General features: G+C 43.8%; 1 protein-coding gene across 2 annotated transcripts; it reads right to left on the bottom strand.

The window, feature by feature from the left end:
* Positions 1 to 982: 982 nt before the first annotated feature.
* On the bottom strand, positions 983 to 10,234 carry shox (short stature homeobox). 2 transcript variants are annotated; one of them, XM_037108965.1, is made up of 6 exons: positions 9,703 to 10,234; positions 7,693 to 7,901; positions 4,033 to 4,090; positions 3,733 to 3,842; positions 1,569 to 1,781; positions 983 to 1,206 (listed from the first exon to the last, which is right to left on the bottom strand). In XM_037108965.1, the coding sequence occupies exons 1-6, from the start codon at positions 9,947 to 9,949 to the stop codon at positions 1,117 to 1,119; spliced, it is 927 nt and encodes a 308-aa protein (XP_036964860.1). In that variant the 5' UTR covers positions 9,950 to 10,234; the 3' UTR covers positions 983 to 1,116. The 2 variants fall into 2 exon arrangements, with proteins under 2 accessions (XP_036964860.1, XP_036964861.1); XM_037108966.1 differs by having other exon boundaries at positions 3,733 to 3,821.
* Positions 10,235 to 14,696: the final 4,462 nt, after the last annotated feature.

Below are 14,696 nucleotides of genomic sequence, written 5' to 3'. Positions count from 1 at the left end.
TGTACAAAACTGCTTGAATACACAGGCGGTGTTAGGTTTGGATATGGCACCTGGTGATGAGTGACTTTCCTCGAAAACTCAATAAAATAAACGCTGCTGTAGATTGAAGTTTGGCAAAGGAATTCAACACTCTGACAGTGCGTGAGAAAGAGAAAGCGGACAAAAAAAGAACCGTTGGGGTCTCTTTATGATTGAGGATTAACTGCTAGCTGTTTTTACTTTTTTGCTATTTACAGTATTGCACTTAAACTGCACACCATTGCATTTCAGTTTGACTGATGCTTTCTTCTTATTTTCAGAATTACAAAAAAAGAAGAAAAAAAAACAAACGCATGTATACCCTTTATCCAAGATCATGTCCTTTTTGCTGATCACATAACAATATCAAATCCCCCTCCCCCCCTTTTTTTCAATTAGCAAAGTAGTATCTGCTTGTAGTGCCATTTGTAAAACAACCCACATACAAGACCTGAAGTGCAAAGGCTATCTTCACTTCTTTACCCGGGATACAACACAATAAACAGAAAGTAATAAAGACAGAGGGAGAGAGCACGTCGCGAGGAGAAAACGTCTCGCCGACGCGTGTCCGGCAGCACAGAGGAACGTCTGCAGCAAAGGAAAAACATGAGTTGTTGCTTTTTGTTACAGCACAAGTCCTTAAGAAGAAGGGTATCAAACTGTAATGGAGACCGTTGTCGGTGTAGGGGGGGGGGGGGTCGTGGGCATGTAGAATGGCAGTGTTAAAAACAGCTGTCGAGCGTGTATGTCAGGTGTGAATAGAGGCCAGTCCCGCAACGCTCCTCCATTAGAGCTCATGCACTTGGCAGCAGCAGGGAACACAGTGGTTGGAGACAAATATGGCCTTTTTTTTTCGTATTTTCTTTTTTCTTCGTTTTTTCTAGGGCAAGGGCGGGGAGGGTCGGAGTGTAAAGGTGAGAGCTGTTCCAATGCCTCGATGAGGTGGTGTTTGGGTCTTTTTTTCCCCCCCCATGCTCAACCCCCTCTGCATTGTCAACATGGCGACAGCCAGCGTCAGCGAGGCTCGGCTTTTGGCCCTGCTGCTGCCCTGCCAGTTTGTTCTAACATCTTCTGGTCTGACGGGCCCCGGGCCGGCCCTCAGACAGACATCCACATGTGTTTGTACGGTCCTTGGGATGTGATCTGTGCCTGGAGTGGACTGAGCCACTGGCCCCGCAGAAGTCCTGCCTGTTGGGGCGAAAAGTAAAAGGTGATTTCATTGGTATTTAATTACCGTTCTCTACAAGTGGTTTGTTTTGGCAGCTGGTTTTGTGACAATTTTCTCGCTCCCTCCTTTTTTTTTTTTTTATTTTCTTCCTCCACTGTTCTCCCCCCTTTTTCTCTCTCACACACACTCTCTCTCCCCCCTTCTCTGTATGTGTTCCTCTCTTTCATTCTCACTCAGTGTTTTTGTTTAGTTTAGTTTTAGCTGTGAGTGTCACGGCCCTTTCACAGGCTCAGTCTTGTGTGAGAGGCGATTATGGGCATCAGGCGAGCGGAGGGGCAGCCCGGTGGGGTCAGAGTCCCAGAGCCTCGGCGTGTTTTCTTGCCTTGAGTCGCAGGTCGGCGATGCTCGAGTTCTTGCTGTTGCTTTTGGCAGCCGCCGCCACAGCCGCTGCCGCAGAGGCCGAGTCGGCGAGCGATGCGATTGGTAGTCCGAAGGGAGGGGGCGGGAACATCAGGTAGGGAGCGTGAGCGGCCAGGTGAGGGTGCAGGTGAGGGTGGGAGTGGGTGACCCCGTCCAGCTGGAGCTGGGCTTGGACCTGCAGGAGAGCAAAACACAATGTTAGTCAGCGCGGGACCCTCCGGCCGTGTGTGTGTGTGTGTGTGTGTGAGGATTTAGGTTTCACAGTCTGACACTATTAAGTTCCACCTCAAATTTTACCCCCTCAAAGCTGTTGCTTACAGTGTGTTTTCTAAGAAAATAGTTAAGGGCTGCACTCTGCGCTTTAGCCCTTTTTTCATGTCAGCTATTCTACAAGTTAATGAATCATACATTGCTCTCAGACACCACATCCAATTTAATCGTCTAGAATCAAAGTCTTTCTAGGACCCAGAACAGATTTGTTTAATTCAGACTGAGGACTCGGTTATACCCTTGGAAATATGCAGTCTTGTTATCCTGATTATGTATTCAATTGCATAAATAAACAATTTTGCACTAAAAAGATATTCACATATTTGGAGTTATAAATATTTATCCAGACATATTCCTGAGTCAAGGGAAAAAAAGGGAACCATAAGGAGCATAGAATATCAGTTTTCACATTCTTGGCAATTATTTTATGAGAAGTAGGTGAAAATTAAGCATCCACTCACTTCAGAGGGAGCGGGCTGAGCCTGTTGCCATTTCTCATGTGTTTCAAACGCCACAGGAAGAAGTGGGAAAACTCAAGTATTTCATGCTTTCTTCTCCAACCAAAATAGAACCATTTCAAGTCAAAGTTTTAGCCCGACTAAATGTTTTTTTGTTTTTTCACTTTCCCTCCTTTCATATCTGCCTAAAAATGCCGAAGAATGACTTAAGTTGTTAAATGAAAGGGAAAATTAATTTGAACCGCAACTCTCTGGTTGCTCGGCAGCGCTGCAATGGCATCCAAACAAAAACCTCCTGCAAACAACAAGCGCTTCCACATATCTCCTTCACCAACAAACTGTGGCTGTGGCTGATCATTTCCAAATGTATCATGCAATTACCTCTGATTCAAGCAGTGGAAACTCGATTTTGTGGAGTGTTGTGGGGAACATAACAGAATCTGATCCACTCCTGACGAAAACAGGTGGTGGACAGTTGACATGCCTGTGCGTTACGGTGTGTGTGTGTGTCTTATTTAAATCCTCACACACACTCGCAGTTTGCATGGCATTTTGTTTATTAAGACTGACTTTTGACTTTTTGCATTTACTTGTTTGTTGCTACTGAAGAAGGATGAGAAGGTTTTCGGTCCAGATTCGACCTCTCGGACCTTCGCCTGCACCTCACCCATCCAACCAGCACCCATTCACTGGTTTTCAAATGCGGATTCCGCGTTGTGGTATCAGCGCAGCCCCTGTGCGTTGCCGCCCGTTTCAACCTCAGACAGCGAAGCCTGTCTCGGTACGCCGGGGCCTCAAGCCTCCACCCCTGCCAGTGCAGCTCAACGCCAATATCCATCAGAGCCCACTCCATTCCCCCGCTTTCATCATCTCTTTTATGTGCTCGCGCCTGCCGCACTGTTGCCTTAATTAGGCCGCTTGCATTTCACGGGGGTCAATCAGACAAACACGGCAGCCGGGACGCAAAACAGATAGCGGCGGATCAGATGTCTGTCCACCTCCCCTCTCCCTGTACGGCCTGACCCTCTCCACACAGTCAGGAGGTGAAAGGTGCACTGAGGTCTGAGCTCCTTCTCCAACACACACACACACACACACACACACACAGTCTCTCATCACTTACGTCTAATAGCTGCACATGGCCTATAGATTCATCTGAGCGTACAAATATAGAAGGCCTGCTCTGCCTCTGATCGCACCACCACCTCGCTCACTTTGACCTTTAGATGTCTCACCGCTGCATCACAAGGTGCTGAGTAATCATCTTTCTCTACAGTTTTGACTTTTCTACATGTAATTCTGCCCAAGTCCCTTTTTCCCAGATTGGATGTTACATATCACACGTTTACATTTCTTTCAAGCATTGTCAGCTGCTGCTCGCAGAGGAGCGTGGCCTACCTGTTGGAAGGGCATCCGGAGGGCACCCATATTGACATAGGGTGCTACTCTGCACGCGTCGAGGTGACTGCCGCTGCCCAGAATAACACCTGGGGAGAAGGGAAAGATGTCTGTCAGACAGCCAGACAGTTGTTGTTATGTGAGATGGGGAGGTCATAGGTTTTTTTTTTTTCTTTTTCTTGTTTCAGCTTTAAAATGGTGTAAAATTTTCAAACTGAAAATAACTACGGGAAAAAAAAAGGAAAAATAAAAATAAGATCATTCAAAGGGTTATTTTACAAAAAAACATGCTACATTTACCTTTGTGCATCTGGTTTTCTTGTTTTCGACATTTTGCTCTTCTGTTCTGAAACCAGACCTACAATTGAAAAAGCAAATGACTTTAAGGAAAACAAACTATAATGAGGTTTTAGCACACAAAAAACAAGTAACTGATGTCCTTTTAATTCTAATTTCAGATGCTTTTCTAATAATACTATCATTATTTGTAACCAATAAAAATAAATATTATGGGAAGGTAACATATGAGCAAATTACATCTTATGTTAGCTGTTGATATATATATATATATATATATATATATATATATATATATATATATATATATATATATATATATATATATATATATATAAACAATGTAATATGAAAAATAAAAGATTCATTTGTAGGCTATAAATAATGTTTCATATGCAGGACACAAATAAAGAGCTATGTGTAGAATATGAATACAGTTTTTTTTTTCTTATGGGATTAAATAAAGCGAGAATAAACAAAAGAAAAAGGAAAAAAAGAACATAAATAGCCTGCACACCGGAAAATCTTGAATCAGAACCACAGGCTGGCATAAATATGATAATTAGCTTCACAGTGAATTTTTAAAGGGGCATTATGGGTTGGATCATAAAATACAAAAAAAACAAAAAAGATCATAGACTGAGTGAGCTGCCACAGCCTCACAGACACTGTGGTAATATTATAGGAATCTTGTGATGAGACAAAAAAAAAAATAGATACGAAAAAAAGGACTTTCATTAAGCACCGTCCAATTTGCTGCGTGTGTGTGAAGCTGCAGGCTGCGGCCCATTGTTAATCATCATCAACCCAATTTGCCTCGGTGACTAACATCAGCCCCCCTCCCTCCTCCCTCCGACCCCCGCAACGATTATCATTTACAGATGCGAAATTAGCGGCCGGTCGCAGGACCACAGAGGGCGCAGACTGATGCTGATGATCCCCCTCATCATCATCATCATCATCACCATCAGTCTCAAGGTGCCGCGGCGGAGCCATTTTGAGCCGCGTGGCTCGGCGCTCAGCGCTATAACAACAGGGCCGGAGTCCGAGAGAGACGAGAGAGCAGAGACGAGCGGCGGACGAGGGAAAAGTGGAAATGAAAAATTAAATAAATAAACTCTTCAAAAACTGAGCCTGCAGATGTTCTATACAAGAGGGATATTTTCAAAATAAAATATGAGATTTTGAAAGCACAACTGTGTGCTGTGTGTTTGCTTTTATCAATCAAATTACGCTATTATTATTATTATTATTATTATTATTATTATTATTATTATTATCATCATCATCACTACTACAAATATATAAATAAAGGCACACATTATAAATGGTCACGGGTGTATAGGCGCTGTGTTATCAGCTGTGCAGCGGTAAATGGCGGTAGAAAAAGGTGTTTGTGAAAAAAAATCCCAGGTGATTTTGCATAGACGCACCGTGATCCCTCAGATAAATCAAGGCTAATATTAGACGGGCCCGAGATCAATTCCAATTACGTGCCAGTATGTTAAGCAAAGTGAACTACACTGGTTCAGACAGTTATTTCTTCATTAAGGGCCACTCAATGATGCGCTTCACAAATACCCTAATCTCATTTCCTTTTTGATTTTTTAATAGAGACAGTGAATAATGACATTTAATTTAGCAGCGCGCCAGAAACCCAAAGATATTAGTCCTAACCGAATTACTGCCTGCTCCTCACCAAGCTCTCATAACTTTCAATTAGATTCATTGACAGCTGCTCGGAGCGCAGGTTCGCAGCCTGCAACAGCCCTGCTGCACTTCACTCCCACTAAATCTGGAGGAAACGTGTCCCCCGTGCGTAAAAGTGGGCCTTAAAAAAAACTAGACTTTTTTTTTCAGATGCTTTGTTTTATCAAAGGGAGGCAATCAAGGCTTTGCGTGCGTTCACGGTCAGGAAAAAAAAACGCACACACAACCAGCCATATTCACACCATCAATTATTTGAATAAACTTTATTAGTGGTAGTTGTAATGCTGTCCCGCATTAGATCTACTGACGGCAGCTCCGAACGGCAGTCGGTGGGCTTATAAAAGCTCTATGATGGGTCTGATTCATCCGATTAGATGGCTGAACAGCAGCAGAGTTGGGCCAGAATTGAGTTATTTCTAATCTGTTTTTATGGGGACACTACATCAAGCCAATGGCAGATATTACAAAGAAAATGAGGAGGGATACGAGTTGACATAAGAGCGCGTCCCCCCCTCCTCCCCCTCCTCCTCCTCCCATCCCCGAAGCAGCCATTCAGCCTCTTCATTCATTTTAATCATTGGTTTGGTTGGAATGTTTTGGGGTTTTTTTTTTTGAAGGTCCCCCCTGGCTGCTGGGCTCGTATGAGTGCTCAGGCTGCTGGCTGTGCAGGCCTGCTGCTGCAGGTTCAGGAGGGTGATGCATCCCGGGTGACTTCCAGCATCCTGCGACTGTCTCAGAGCACTGACGTCTCTGAAGCTGAGGGCCTTTTTCTTAATCTTTATTTTAACTACTTGTCAGCAGCACATAGAGGCGCGCACACACAGACACACACACACACTTGATTGACTATTCAGTCTAAATGTGAATTCGTTTCAATCAGTGAGTCTGCAAATCATGAAAAAATCCGCTGTGATCGTGCAGACGATTTTGTGTGTGCGTGCGCGCGCGTGTGTGCTTGTGTGTGTGTGTGTGTGTGTGTGTGTGTGTGTGTGTGTGTGTGTGTGTGTGTGTGTGTGTTGTATTTTACCCAGCTGTCACAGTGGAGCTGCGTCTCCCCCTCAGGAATATTAAGACACCACGAAGAATGAGAAATAATATTGCAATAAAGTTCAAATAAAGCCACCAGCGAGTATACCACGGGCGCTTAATAAATCCCAACAGGGATATTTTAAGAAGACTTTTAGATTTAAGGGTGGGAGCCATCGTTTCTGTCTCACGCTCGCTGCCTTGTTAGGAGGGCATCCTGCCTGCAGACTAATGAGCTCTTGACATTTTTGCTTTTAATTTGTTTTCCAGGTTGCCGCGCGCACGCACACACACACACACACACACACACACACACACACACACACACACTCGTCCCTTATATCACACACAGAAACGTGAGGGAAAGCGTTCTGCATGTCTTGTACTCATGTTACAAGCTCATAAACATTATCAGCGCCGAATTCTGCCACCTGGATTAATAAGGAAGAAAACAACAAAGGGGGGGCTGATTGTCATCTATTTACAGGCCAAAGACGTCATTTAAAGATGAATGATTTTACGGATTAATCAGGAGAAAAGCGTGCCATCATTTGCACGTGGCACCGTTTCATTATTGCATGATCGTCTGTCATTTAGGGCACCGGTGCGTAAATAAAGGGCCTGATCGCGCCATTGACAAAACTCCGACGTGGCCCGTCCGAACACCTCCTGACGGTATACAGCGCCTCACTGATACTACTAATAATACTTCAAACCAGCGGGAGCGTTGTCGCTGACAGATCAGGACGGTGTAAACGCTGCAGGCACACTCCCGGTCCCTGCAGGAATACTGGGAGAAAAACATCGATGCTTGTTTGTTGCTCACGCAGCAGCCGGTGTTAACGCCGTTTGGAGTCGGGTAAGTGAAAGAAAGAAATAAAGAAAGAAGAAGGAGGAGGAGGAGGAGGAGAAGGGGGGGATCCTCACCTGCACTCTGGCCTCGGACAGTCCCAGCCGCTGGCTCAGCTCCTCTCTCATGAAGGCGTCCGGGTAGTGCGTCTCGTCGAACAGCCGCTCCAGCTCGTTGAGCTGCTCCAAGGTGAAGTTCGTGCGACTCCTCCGCTGCTTCAGCTTGCCCTGTGCGTCCTCGTCCTCCGACTTCACGTCCTCCTTTTTCTCCTTACACTCGTATATCCCTGTTACACGTGCCCCACGGTTGAGAGAAAGAACAGAAGAAGACGGCGTTCAAATGCAGGACTTTGCGTCTTCCCTCGCGGTGACACAGACGCAAACGCCGCCTCGCTCTCCCGTCTTACCATCATCACACATGCACATTACCGGGGCCCCCCCATGGCACACACCGGGCCCTGTGAGGGGCCTTAGGCCTGGCAATGTTGGCAACAACAACAACAACACACACACACACACACACACACACACACACACACACACACACACACACTACACAGCCTTTCGCTTTCTAGAGGGAGAGGCCTGTGGCTGCGTTTCCAGCCTCCATAAGTCGGTGTGTAATGTCAGTGCCGTTATAAGAGTAAATCAGTCAATACATGGCATGTAAGCCTATAAGCGATTTAAAGGGCAGAGCATTAAGCCCCGGCTAAACGGACACGATTTAGGCCTAATTACTGGCTCCGTGAAACAGACCGAGGTTATTTCAGGCTGTAGATTTTTTTTTTTTTCAATCATTCTACCAGAAACATTTAGTTTACATTTACACTCACACCTTAAAAATGTCCTCGCGTTTGTCAAGCAGCGCAATAAGCTGCGCGGCTGTCAAGTGTGGCGGACGTGTGTGTTATCAGTGTGTTATCATCAGTAACACACTTGACAACTGCTGTACTCAACTGGCCCGTTTACTCACATTTTGGTTTTGTTTTTTTCCCCCACACGGTTGAAAGTCATTAAATATTATACACAGTGTTATGTAAAAATCTTATCAAATTAATCCCCCCACCACCACCACCTCACACACACTCACACACACACACAGAGGGAACACACAGTCTCTTGCATAAGGCAAAATAATACAGCACAATGCTGACCCTCTCTTGCTCCTGAGACAGGATAAATATAGAAACGAGTTAAAATAACTCACTAAATGTCTCAAAACGGTGCCCACTGCCCACTATCTGTCTGCTGAGTGAAAACAGGCCTGTCCTGCTGCGAGACTGTACTTTTTATGTAATTGATATATGATATATATAAAGCCTTTTTTAAAAAAAAGAAGAAGGGGGATCCGGTTTTAAGAGAGTGTTAACTGGCAGTTTTTTCCCCAATTCACATGAGCTGAGAGTGTGACTCCTGGGTGCACATTCTACAGGAGGAAGACGACCCTACAGGTTATACATTTTATTTATAGGGGCACTACATCTGAACAGCAGTAAATAAGGCCGAATGTAATAGAAGAAGTCCTCGCGAATTCATGCAATTGCTTCAACGGATAAAAAAAAAAATGTAAAAAAAAAAATTAAAAAAATAAAGTGGAGGAGGGGATGCTTCCTGTAGGATTACGCTCAGTATTTTCGTGTTGGAACAAAATGCGAACTTGCCATTAAAACTTCGCATTAAACACCACGAAGAAAACAAAAGAAAATTTTGTTGTAAAAACACACAAACACACACACACACACGGTAGTGATTTTTTGTCATCGCCAAACACGGAATGTCTGAAAAACATTCCTCAAATAGTTAAAGCGCCCGATCAGACGGAGGGGCCCGCCTCCTGCTCTGTGAAATAATCACCCGATCGACAGAATAACGCGTGTTTAACTCTGTGAAATGTACTTACACTGAGAGCGTAAACACAACTTCCTTTTTTTACGCACGGATTTGGAGACATTCGCCAAAAAGAAAAAAGAAAGAAAGAAAACCGTCGCGCCCGATGCAAGACAACTGAACTTGAGACACTCTCCTAACACAATACGGAGCATTCTCTTTATAAAAAATACAATGAAATGAAATAAAACAAAGCCTCACCCTCTGTCGCCCTCGAAACATTAAACTCCTTCAGTTTCTCCTTTTCCAGCTCGACGTGGTCCTTGAACAGATGCACCGGGCAGTGGTTGCCCTCCGCTATGTCCTGCAGGTTTGTCTCCGGGCTGCCCAGCTCCCTCGCCCTCGTCAAGCCGCTCTCCAAAACTTCCCTGTACGTGATACTCTCTTTGCTGCTCTCCTTGGTTTTCTGATCGAAAGATTTCGACACGAATGCCGTAAGTTCTTCCATGGTCGGCTCTGCGGCTCAGTTAGTGGTCCTGGTCGGGGAAATCCACCGTGAATGTGTCGGTGCGCGCGTGTGTGTGTGTTACCTCGCCGTCTTCTATATAACACCAGCACTGCTCGCGGATACGCTCTCTCTTTCTTTCTTTTTCTTTTTTTTTTTTCTTTTTTTTTTGTGCGTGTTCGGAGGCTGGCAGCAGCGTTAGATAGAAGGGGTGGAGAGGGAGGTGAGATCACTCCTGCTGTTGTGACTGTGTATTTGAGAGCACACTATTTATACACGGCCACCTCAGCCCAGCCCCCCCCACCCCGGCTCCCCCCTCCGATCTCTGTGTCTTGAGCAATTACAGGCCGGCTCGACTTTGCAGAATTCAACTTTCAGCAGCTTTTTTTTTTTTTTCCTCTTCTTCTTCTTCTTCTTCTTCTTCTTCTTCTTCTTCTTCTTCCACAAATCAATGACGGAGCTGATGGAGGCGGTTAATTGAATTACGGGGTCATTAAAAATGCCCACGGTGGCTCGCTCCTGAGAGGAGGCTGTATGTGGCTGTTACGTCTAATTAATTCGGCGTAAAATTTAATTAACGCGATTAGGAGATAGAGACGCGCGTGTTTGTGGAGTATCCTCTTTATTGATTTCTTTTCTTTTTTTTTCTCTCTTTTTTTTTGGGCGTTTGTTGAGTTGACAAATATGTTTGAAGGCTAATCTGCGCACGACTCCGGTCCGCAGGTCCACCTATAACCTCCGGTGCATCAGCTGATTGGACTTAAACCCCTCTGATGTGGAGTCAGGGCGCACAGGCACGACAGACTCAACGATATCAATTCAATGTTAATCCAGTCATTTAAAATATATATATATCTTACAATATTTGGACACATCCCAATAAATCTCCAACTACTTTAAATATCATTTTAAATTAATTAGGCTCCAACTCTTGTTCTCCACAGATTTTCGTGCAGGGCAAATTCGCACCTCGTGCCAATTTCAAAGGCATTTTTTTAAAGGATTATTATTATAATTTACTTATTTTTTCTTAGCTCTCCCTGCCTTCTGTTTATTCACATGACTCAAAAATACAAACTGGATCTAATGAGGGAAAGTATCCAGCAGTTAACAGCAACACAACACAACACACATAATGACAGCGCTGTAATTAATATTAGGGCTTGTTGTAAATTCGGGTCCCATCTGAGTATTCACTTGTAAACCCCTTTGTGGTTTCCGGTTACAAATATGGGCAACAAATCAATAGATATCAGCAGTGAAAAAATGTTGCCTCTATTTACAGGCTTTTCATGGGAATAAGTGAGCCCATAATGGCTCGACGTTATCTCAGTCGTTCATCAGTCCAGCACACAAACACAAAAGGCCGGGAGAGGAGTGTGATCCCCTGGGTCCGCCGCCCTGAGCGGCCCGCCACTGTGAAAGTCTCATATCTCAGCTCTCTAATGACTCGGTTTGATGTCTCTCCATTTATCAGTGAGCCCCGCTTCACATCACTGCGGCTGACGCACAAGCCGAGGTCTCTCCCTGGTGCCATGAACTGCGCCTTTTGTTGTTAATAGACCTAAATCCTCTTTAAGACGCAAATCTGCGCTCCCCTGTCGTGTGCCTCGAAATCATCCCGCAATAAAAAATAAAAAAAAAAGTTGCGTTTACAAGAAAGGCGCACGTGCGTGTAACGAAATAATCCCACAACTGGGAGGCTCCCCTTAAAATAACATGGAATTAATGGAAATGGATTAACTTTTTACGCACGGCATCTAAATAAAGAAATAAAGAGGTCACTTATCTTTATGGTCGTTTTAATGAGTAATTTTCAAAAAATATCAGAACATAACAATGAAAAAAAACATCCTGACATTTTCATCAAACAGTGGTATTAAATGTATTGTTACCCAACTGCATTTATGAAGGCAGGACATGTTGACGTGTTGTGTTTTGAACGGTGTACCCAACACTAGAGCTCATTTACAATTCTTCAGAGCAACAAGATATTCATCCAGAATAATAACGGAAAACATACCGCCAGAAGGCCTATAGGCTTTGCATGTTTAATACGAGTGACGAACACAGCGCCCAATTAAAATAACCGCGTGTAGCAAAAACGTATCCTTCCATTTTATTTCTTATTTCTATAACATTATTATTTTATGTTTTCACTTCATCCTGGGACGCCAGCAGCAACGGTGATTTTTTTTTCCCCAGTCAAATCTTTTCTGAAGATTCAAAAAAAAAAAAAAACGAAAAAAAAAACCCGTGTAATCTCGCAGACTCGAGGCACGTGGTGTCCAATCAGCAGCAGCCTGGAAGAATATCAGAAGAAAAATCCAGGATGGATGCTCTTTACGCACCAACACTGGTGTCGCTACAGTTTAGTGGCCAAAAAAAAAACTCTTAAAGGGGCCTCAATCATATTTTCACATGCTGCTCAGCTCACCACGATCCCAGCAACCCCCCCCCCCCCCACACACACACACACACACACAAACACACACACACACACACTCCACGTGCGCGTCCGAAAAAAAACAAAAAACAAAAAAAACACAGATATGTTATATTTAAATATTCAGCTGATTTTTTATTAACATTGTTGCTGTTGTCATTAGTGGACAGAAAATGGGGTGTGTAAATGCACGGAGCAAGAATCACTCAAGCAGGAGAACGTCATTATTATTATTATTATTATTATTATTATTATTATTATTATTATTATTATTATTATTACGAGTGAATTCCAATGATAATCTGTGTTTATTTCATAGCTCCCCTTAACGTCCAGAAAATGCTTATTTAACAGTGTGTATTTCCTTTTTTTCCCCCCCTAATATTGTGTGTTCACTTCTGGTCATCAGCTTTGATGTGGTTGACTAAATTATCCTTCACATTTTTACTCTCATGGCAGCACCACTTTTTTCTATGCACATGTTTATATCCTCTGCACAACAGCTGCTCTGCCTCAAAAATCAAATAAATTGAACAACCGAAAGCAGATAATCAACAAAGCTCAACCGACCGGCTCAGGAAAAAAATAAAAAACACAGATGAATTTGTCTTTTGTCCACACTGATGAATCTATTTGGAAATCGCTGAGTGCTAAGCAGAATTCAGGTTTCCTAACATTGGGTTACAAGTGAAATATCGCTCCCAATGAGTAGCAGGAGGTGACGAGCACTTTTACTGCTCATAAACCTACTTGGGCCCTGATCGTCCGTTTACTGCTAATTAGGGGAGCTGAGGAATTCCTCCTCTACCTGCTTGTGAAGGCTTTGGAACATTATCAAGACATCAGCAGACTTAAATGAGTCTGCGCTGGCTGGAGGAGAGCAGAGACAGAGGGAGAGGGAGAGAGAGAGGGAGAAGGAGAGGGAAAGGGAGAGGGAGAGGGAGGGTGGAGAAACAGTAGGAGAGGGAGAGAAAGTGGGGGGACATACTGTAGCAATGCAAAGCGATAAACAGATTAGGATTGTGTTGCCCCCATCGATCAGGCGTCAGATTCACACGTTTGCATGTCAGATATGAGAGCACAGCTGTGTTTGTGCTCTGTGGCCTGCGAAGGTTCAAACCCCCTCTAATCCTGCCAGTGCTACAGATTTGGAGGTGCGTCCTCAGAATAAATGCCACGACACTGCTCGAACCTGTTAATCCCTCATGTGAGGAGGGACGGCGATCCTAAATATAGAGCTCAGCTGCTGGAAATTTGCCAAGATTATTTTTTTTCTCTCTCTCTCTCTCTCCCACTTCTGAAAGGAGCCAACAACTAAATCACTTCATTACTTAAAACTGAGTGATCAAAACAAGTCAAAGGGTGAGGAGGGGTTTTTGTGTGTGTGTGTGTGCATATTTATGAATTACAAATGACATGCGTTTAATAGAGAGATGGGAAAATAATACTACAAACAGTGTTTTTTTCTTTTTTACTTGCACACCATGCTCATGTCTCTGCGCCTTGCTTCAGTCAAATCATAACATATGACAGATGTGATTGTCTAAGTGTTGTACTTGGCCGCGAGAGAGCGGAGTGAGTTTTGGATTATTGAACTTAAAAAAAGCCACGAATGCACCTCTAGCTTCTAACATCATTTCCATGACCATAAAGCCTCTTTTAGAGAAGCGCTTATCTCCAAATATCATCATCCCATACTGTGGGGACAGGGGAGCAGAGGAGAGACAATGCAATAAAGCGGTACACTTGAATCTGATTCACCAATGCCGTACAGATGTGCAGGAATCAGAAAATTGGATTCTTCCCCTGGTAGATAAATTCAAACCTCTCCCTGCGAGGCGGAGGAGGATTTTTATCTTGCATCCATGTTAATGGCAGTGATTGTGTGTTTGTTTATTAGACTCCTCTGGCTTGTCTGCGGGGTGCAGGGATCTCATGGTTGTTACATTGTCTGGTGCCTTCATTTAGGTCCTTTTTTTTTTTTTTTTTCCAGTGCTGCAGTGGTCCACGGAGACTACAGGCTGTTCTGTGTTCAAAAGCCTTGTCTGCCATCTAAATGAGGCTTTCGGGGCAAAAAAAAAAAAAAAAGAGGAAAAAAAATTCAACATGAAAATACCACAATGTGCTGAACATTAGCTCACTCTCGACTGGGATTGTTCTGGGAATATGTTGGTTCTCCTTTTTGCATTGTTATTTTTCCCTGTTATTCTCTAACTGCTATCTACCCACAGGGCACCAGGGCCTCTTGTTGAGGAGAAGAAAAAAAAAAAAAAAAAAAGAGGCATGAAGTTGACATTATATCCT

This window comes from Acanthopagrus latus, chromosome 9 (assembly GCF_904848185.1).
Source record: "Acanthopagrus latus isolate v.2019 chromosome 9, fAcaLat1.1, whole genome shotgun sequence".
NCBI classification, from domain to species: Eukaryota; Metazoa; Chordata; class Actinopteri; order Spariformes; family Sparidae; genus Acanthopagrus; species Acanthopagrus latus.
Note: the sequence above shows the minus strand (reverse complement) of the source record. Positions and strands in the feature narration are given on the sequence as shown.

Excerpts from the sequence above, each read along its gene's own strand:
- shox (XM_037108965.1), bottom strand. The coding sequence starts at position 9,949 with ATGGAAGAACTTACGGCATTCGTGTCGAAATCTTTCGATCAGAAAACC. Across the intron at positions 7,902-9,702 it reads TGTTTCGAGGGCGACAGAGG|GGATATACGAGTGTAAGGAG; the intron begins GTGAGGCTTTGT and ends CACGTGTAACAG. Across the intron at positions 1,207-1,568 it reads TCGCCGACCTGCGACTCAAG|GCAGGACTTCTGCGGGGCCA; the intron begins GCAAGAAAACAC and ends TCGCCCCAACAG.